General features: G+C 46.2%; 1 protein-coding gene across 1 annotated transcript; it reads right to left on the bottom strand.

Moving 5' to 3' along the window:
• Positions 1-5,781: 5,781 nt before the first annotated feature.
• Positions 5,782-7,084, bottom strand: Fam50b (family with sequence similarity 50 member B). Its single transcript, XM_008831668.2, has one exon. It carries the CDS (start codon positions 7,082-7,084, stop codon positions 6,059-6,061), a length of 1,026 nt encoding a protein of 341 aa, XP_008829890.1. The 3' UTR covers positions 5,782-6,058.
• Between the last annotated feature and the right edge of the window lie 905 nt (positions 7,085-7,989).

Below are 7,989 nucleotides of genomic sequence, written 5' to 3' on the forward strand. Positions count from 1 at the left end.
CTGCATTAGGGGCTCAGTGGTTGGCCTAGGTCTGATGTGATGCCTATATTTCAGTTTCTGCTAAGCGTGCTAAATGGAATCAACAAGAAAGCAGGTGGTAAGATCATGGAGCTTTGACTTTCACATCACAAGAGAAGATAATTTATAGCCTGTCAAATTCTTACCTATGTAGGAAGCTAAAATGAAGAGCAATTTAGCAATTCAAGCTCTAGAAACAAATTTTTTTACTACTAGGGATTGAACCCAGGACCTTGTGCATACTAGATAAGTACTCTACCACTGAGCCCTCTTTTTCACTATTTACTTATTTTGCTGTCTTTGAGATTCAGTCTCCCTGTAGCCCTAGCCAGCCTGGACTCCTTATGTAGACCAGGCTGGCCTCCAACTCACAGAGCTCCGCCTACCTCTGCCTCCTGAGTACTGGGATTGTGCCACCATGCCCAGATCACTTTTTATTTGGCACAGGGTCTTTATCAGTTGCCCAGGCTTGTCTGAGCTTGCCATCCTCCTGCCTCAGCCTTCCGACTAGCTGGCATTTACAGAAGTGCACTGCAATGTCTGACATAAAACACTTAAACATCCTTGATCATCGAGCAGTGGGAGAATGTGCACCATCAACTAGAGAAAGAAAATCAAGAAAGACACAGAGGCCCGGGCCATGTGGGTTAAACACACCAGAAAGGTGGTGGAAATCCTCAGGATAGAACAGGAGGGGGATTCGAGAGCATCATCCTACATCACGAACATCCGACTCAGAATGGAGCTGGTGGGAAAGCTACGGGCAGTGTTGAGTAAACTAAAATTAATAGCATCTTGATAACTGAATATCAAGAGGGTTTGATGTGTGAGAAAGAGCACTAGCCAGACATAGTCTCTGCAGCTCCCCCATAACCAAGGTTCTCTTTGTTTGAAAGAATCTATGTAAGCCTCCTCATTTTGTCTTTTAAACCCTTGCTCTTCTTTACCTCCCAGGGCGTACCTACAGTCCACCATGGTTTGAAAGGCACTACCTAATCCAGGCTACAGTCATCTGTCACTCTCTCCCAAAAAAAGCTCATTATTGTTGGAGAATCTGTTATTTTTGATTGACAATACTGGGCTGAGGACCTCAGTACTGAGAGGGGAAGAAGACAAGTGACAGAAAGTATGAGGTTAATTGAATAATGACGTAGAATTGAACCCAAATAGAAAACAAGAAACTTACTGGCTTCAGAAAAAAGTTGTCCATATATGCTATTTATAATGAACATATTGTGAACACATGAATGAGTATTGATTTAATTGAAATTACCTTTCTGAAAGGACTGGGGCGTCTAAGAGGCTATAGGTAAAGTAGGGTTGGTGTCTAAAACAACTCAAGTACCAATGCAATGTGTTATTTAGTGATGCGGAGGTAAATTTCAAGTTTCTGCTCAAAAGCATTTGCCTTTGGGGTCCTGGAAGAGATAGGGGGAGAAAGGACAGGTGCTTTTTTCACAAGCGTGGCAAGAACAATTTTTTACGCTATGTGCGCATCGAACCATGATGAATAAACACGAAGTCACTACAAACAGGAAATCACAGGTGCTGAAGTCAAACAGATTTAGGTTCAAATCTCTGAGAAAATACATTTGTCAACACATCATGCAACACTGTGGAGCCAGCTGTGTGTCCACCATACACAATTCTCTTGCACCAGCTGGGTCTGCAAGGATTCAATTCGATCTGAAACTATCTTTGAGGTACACTAGATCCTACTATTCAGTCTCAAGTCGGCCTTCCCCTCCCACTCCTCATTTCAGACACCTGTCCCAGAGGTAGAGGCAGGGCCAGACTAACTGGATTGGGAACTCATTAACCCCTTGGGATAGGGGTGTCCCATGGCCTTCCACTATGCCCTATCTCTTAAAGGTTCCACCATCTCAGCACTGCTGTACTGGGGACCAAGCTTCCTGCACCTAAACCTTTGGGAGACACATTGGAACCACAGTCAAACCAGGGCATACTGGCTGTTTCCTTCTGCTCTCTACAGTTCTGAGTCATGTGCACACCAATATGAGCCAGCAATGCTGGGAGCACAGAGGGACGTCCCTGCTTGTCGCCCACAGTCCACATCTGGGGCTCTGCATGGTATCAAACTGCAGATGCCTCTCCAGGCCACACTGACTTTATTATCACTGGCTACAAAGCCAGAACCTTAGCATGAGGTCAGTTGCCGCTGTGCCATGTTAAAGCCTGGGATGAAACTAATGGTATATTTTTCTACCTGAATCTGTTGTTTCAGGGTAGCTCTCATTGAATTTGGGATTGGGTAAGCAGAGCTCAGATGCCAGTGAGTCAAGACTGTGGTTTCAGATTTAAACAGTTTGTCTAGAAAATTACTTTGACTATATTTAGTTTCACCTAGAAAACCAAGCAGAACACCATCTATGCTTTTAAGGGGACTGAATTGCCCCAAACCTGATACTTAACCTCAAAATTCAGCCTCAAGTCTGCTGCAGAAGTCAAACAACATGGATAATATGGTCATGAAGAACCAGGAGGAGAAACCTCCCAGGGGCCAGCTTCAGTGTGGAGGACAGTATTAGGGCATGCTCAGACAGCAGGTGCAGGGCTTCCAGGCAGATGATGCCTCTAAGCCAAAATGATTGCAATCCATGCTCACCAAGATTTGATGATGGCCAGAGAACAGGTGAAGGCCAGAAAACTGTGAAGGCTTCTGTCTCCTGCTACCTCTTCCCAATGGTCCCATTTGCTACATTACATATCAGGTGTGAAAGGTAAGCTGCTGTTAGCTGAATGATACAAGATGTGACCCTAAATAGTTTCCCTAACCTGGTGACAGTCTCCTTTGCATTAGGGCTGAGTGTGTTAACTGTGGGGTGGTTGATGCTACTACACTCAGATATTTTGGTAATAGAGGTATGGACTGTCAAGAACTACACCTATCTACAGATTTCTGCCTTTTTTTTTCCTTTTGATACTATAGAATTTACCTTTCCAGAATAAAGATTCACAGCTTCCATTGCAGCTAAGTGTGGCTACAAAAATAAGTTCTGGCAAACGAGATCTAAATCAATGTATTGTTGATTCACAGGACTCTTTATAAAAGGACAGCTGTCTGAAGCCATCTGAACTTTCCTCACCATATTTCTGCTTTCTGAGCTGTGGATGTGATTATTTGAACTGTGCTGCTCTCTTGGATTACAGGGTAACTGTGGACATAGAAGTCGCAGATGCTTAAATGAGGTAGAATTAGTCCCAGCCCTTGGTGCTATGGCAGACTTACCTCTAAACTTTTATGAGGCAGAGAAATGGGCTTACCTAAACCACAGTTACTTTGGTTTTTCATGAGGCACAGTGGAAGCTCAGCATAAACAACAGCAAAATAATCAGGAAACATCCCACATGCAGAAGAATGAAATCGATCCCCTTTCTCATACCATGTACAAAAATGAACTCAAAATGGTTAAAGACTCATCCAAAAAAGCTGAAGCTCTAAATCTACTAGAAGAAAATACACAGGAAAAACTTCTCGACATTTGTCTGGGCAAAGACATTTTTTAGATATGACCCCCAAAATGCATGCAATCAAAGCAAAGAGAGAAAAACAAGATTACATATAAAAATGAAAAGATGTCAAAGGAAACAAGCAACAGAGTGACCAGGCCAACTGGGGATAGGGTTAGGAGAAAATGTTTGGAAGTCTGTTAAAGCATCAATACCCAAAATACACAAGGACCTCAATTATACAGAAAAAAAAACCCAAATGCTCCATTTAAGAAACAGCCAGGCGAGTGCCTAAACAAACATACCTCAAAAGCAGATGCTAATGTTAACAGATGATGAAAAAAAAAGTTCAACATCACTAGTCAGTAGGAAGATGCAAATCAAAATCACGAGAGACCATATCACACCTGTTAGGAAGGACATTATCAAAAAGACAAAACATGTTGGAGAGGATATAGAGAAAACAGACCCTTTTGCTGTTGTGGAAATGCAAATTATCCAACCATTATAGAAAACAGTGCAGAGGGTTCTCAGAGCTAAAATTAGAATCATGCAGTATCCAGCAATCATATTTGTATGTGTTCACCTACCCACCCCCTCCCACAGAGGAAGTGAATCTATGTGTTCACTCCAACACATTTCACAATACCCAAGGTGCAGAACCAATTTAAATGCCCAACAAGGGATGAAAAGATAAAGAAAATGCTTTATATGCAAAGAAACATTATTTACCCCTGAAAAAGACTTTATTTTTGGCACTGTGGGTAGAAGTGGAGGATATAATGCAACAAGCTGAACATAGGAAGGTAAATGCCACATGTTCTTGCTTCCTTGTGGAAGTGAAACCAATTATGTTCATGAAAAAGAGAGTAGAATGGTGGATACCAACGGTTGGATAGGAGAGGAATGCAAGAATAATCAAACAGTTAGGGTTTCAGAACGAGGTAATAAGTCTGAATTTGTTAAAGTCACTTTCATAGTATGTTCAGTATAGCTAATTGTTCATTATTACACATTTTAATTACTAAGAATAAAATTTTCATGACCTCAACACAAAAAGTTAAATACTTGAGATGCCTATATTAGCTTAATTTCACCACCCTATTCTATACTAAAATAACACAACCTTGATACCGTAAATCCGTAATCTATGTCAACACAACTAAACAATAGATGTAGGAATTGGAATGTGTCATCACACTGGTTTTTAAATTAGAGCTGGCCTGGAGAATAGGGCTTAGACCTGCAGTCCAAGAAATAGATTCTACCACCAGCACCCATGCAGTCGAGTGCTGAGCTGGCATGCCGGAAGTGTTCATCGGAGAACAGACATCTGCCTAGCCAAAGGCTCTTTACATCTCAGGCTGTGTGAGTCACTTGGGACTTGCCTTCTGGCTCTGCAGGTTTGGGAAGGGGCCAGAGATTCTGCTAACAACCTTTCAAGGGCTGATCCACTGAAGTGAATCAGGAGTATGATATCGGCCCTACTCCCTTCCAGGGTGCTTGTTGCCGCAGGAAGCTTGTTGCCACAGGAAAATTCAGGGGTTGAGAAAAGGCAATCCTTGAGCATTAGCTCTGCAGCCTGGATGCCTGCCCCTCAGGGCCTCAAACAGACTGATGCCTCTATGTGGCCCTGAGGGCAGGCTCTGGATGCAACCTGGGAAATGATCCCAAGAGACAACCAAGGCTGGAAGGCAGCACCTTAGAAGCCAATGTTCTGTGGAATTTCTTATTTCCAGGCTGGCACAAGAACTTGGTACCAGGACCAGGGTAAGAGGAGCAAAGCACTTGCCTTGGACTTTAAAGGAAAACCAGGACCAGAGTAAGAGGAACAAAGTACTTGCCTTGGACTTTAAAGGAAAACCTAAAAACTCGGTAAGAGAGATAAATCACATTTTAGGTAAGATGAAAACACAACAGTCAACACTGAATAAAATAGAAAAACTTTAAAGACAGGATTTGTTATACTGCCATGTGGCAGAGGGAAATTAGTGGTATTATCTTATAAGTTGTGTACCAGCTTTCTGCCTACCCAAACCATGGACTAAACAACCCAGCTAATGAACCCTAGCGGTGGGGCCATTTGATACCAGAGACCTGCAGATCTTCCCTTGTCCTGATACTTCAGAGCTGGTTCATAGAAATCCTTTAAATAAAGCAATAACAAGATTAGCAGATATTTATTGAGTTCTAAGTGCTTTACAAATATTAACTCATTTACTCCCCATATTGTCCTTATAAGGTGTTGCTTCCTTTTACAGGTGAGGAAACTGAATCACCACCTTTAATACATTTTCTCAAAACACCACCACAAAGCAGGGAAATCAAATCCAATCAACATGCCCACCTCACAGTCCATGTTCACAACCACTTAGCCCAAAATGTGTCCTTTATGTTACCACACAGAGCACAATGGAAACCCACACCGAAACATGAAGGGTCAGGGGAGCAATGTAAGCAACAGAACCACCACATCTGGAAACAGCAACCGCCTGTCTTTATTAAAGTTCAAGGAGAGACGCTGCGGGGTGCTGGGGCGGGGGCACCGTCCGCTTTCGGTTCCAGGGCATCACCGGATGGTGTACTTGTCCCACTTCTTCTCGGGGTCGTAGGGCTCCCAGCGGCTGGCGGGGAAGATGTGCTTGTTCTTCTCGTACCAGCTGCGAAGCACCACCTTGCCCGCGTGCGACTCGTCCTTCTCCATGGTGGCGTCGCTCAGCAGCCGCACGTCGTCGTGCACGTCGAAGCTGAAGAGCGGCCCGCTCTTGCCCCGCGCCTTGGCCACGATGAAGTCGTAGAAGGTGTGGTAGTGTGGCAGGATGAGGTCCTCCTTGACGTACATGAGCTGCTCCACGCCCGCCGCCCGCAGCTCCGGGAAGTCCCTGCGCAGCCCCTGCAGGGCCGTCTTCAGGAACTGCTGCACGGTGCTGCCCTTGCGCATGCGCACCGTGCGCCGGTGGCCGGAGCCGTCCCAGTAGCTGAAGGTGATCTCCACCTCTTCGCTCTTCACCTTCTCGCGCTTCGTCTCCCACTCCTGCCGCAGCTCCTCGCGCAGCCGGTTCTCCTCTTCCTCACGCTCGCGGTCCGGCAGGAAGCTCGTGTCCACGTCCGGGTTCTTGCCCAGGTTCCTCTTGCCCTGGCAGGTCTCGGCCGCAGCAGCGCCCTCTCCCTGGCGGTTGTCCTCCCTGTCGCCATCTTCGTCCTCGCCATCTTCGTCCTCGTCCAGCGTGAAGGACAGGTTCAAGATCTTGCGCTTGCGCTCTCGCCTGCGCTCCTTCTCACGCAGCATCTCCAGCTGCAGGCGGTGCTGCTCCAGCTGCTCCCTCTTGGCCAGTTGCATCTCGCGCTCCCGCAGCAGGGCCTCCTGCTTGGCCTTCATGTCGTTCAGGGTCACCAGACCCACCGTGCTGGACCTGAGCTCAGCCTCCACGGCATCGTAATGTGCTGAGAACTTCTTGTCCACCTTTGACTTCATGATGGTCTCCTCGGCGATGCGCTGCTTCAGCACCTCCATCTGCTCCTTCTGCTTCTCTCGCTTCTTGATCAGGTGCATGGCCCGACCGGCCTCCCTCATGGTGCCCTTGTATTGCGCCATGCCTGCAGCTCAACGCAGCCCCTGTGGGCTGCGGAGTTCCTTTCTTGCGTCACCTACTGGATCTGGGGTTCGTTCACAGATTCTGCAGTGAGGGAAAAAAAAAACAAAACAAAAAGAAAACACCATGCACTTGAGAAAGGAAACCACATGGCAACAATATTAATGGTCTACACCAGTGCCTTACAATAGAACTTTCTACCAGATGATTCTGTCTCTGTGGTGGCCCAACACGGTAACCACCGAGCACATAAGGCCACTGGGTACTGGAAATGCCACCATTATAACCAAGGGACCAATTTTAAGTTAATCATTTCAAACTGAGAGCAGCACAGGTGCTGGGTTTGGCAGTTGGGCATGGAGCTTGGTCTCTAGAGCCAACCACTAACCTGTCCAGGTACATCCCTGCCTGTCCAAGTATCTGCTCAAGCACAGGCATGCAAAAGTAGAGCCCCAAGAGAACCTGAGTCTTGGTTCATGAGTATCGGCAACAGGAAAACACTCTTGGTTAGATCCTTGTCACACAGGACAGATACAAGGAAGCAGAAGAGTCCATGGAAACTCTCCCACAAGCACTTCTCTGCAGGGTGGCGATGCTAGCTTAAATTCCTGTTAATGTGGCCAAGGCAGGCCCTTGCTAGTCACCCTCCATACTTCTTCCTAAGGAATCCCTCTGCATTATGTTATTTGATGGGCCCAGCAGGTGCTGATACTGAAGTGCACAGAAGTATAGGAATTGTGAACACAGCCTTGCTCGCTGCGGGAAACAAGGTATCAGGGGAACTGTAAGCCGCAGAGGAGGGTTGAGCACAAAATGCCTTCCCAGGGCCTCAGCCAAAGCAGAAGTGAGGCCTCTTGGTTTCACTGGACTCAATCCCTTCCTCTCCCGTTGCTATCCTGGGCGTCAT

Source organism: Nannospalax galili, unplaced genomic scaffold (genome assembly GCF_000622305.1).
Source record: "Nannospalax galili isolate Female #2095 unplaced genomic scaffold, S.galili_v1.0 scaffold72, whole genome shotgun sequence".
Lineage (NCBI taxonomy): Eukaryota > Metazoa > Chordata > Mammalia > Rodentia > Spalacidae > Nannospalax > Nannospalax galili.

What these genes read in the sequence shown, in the direction of transcription:
- Fam50b (XM_008831668.2), bottom strand. Translation starts at nt 7,084, where the DNA reads ATGGCGCAATACAAGGGCACCATGAGGGAGGCCGGTCGGGCCATGCAC.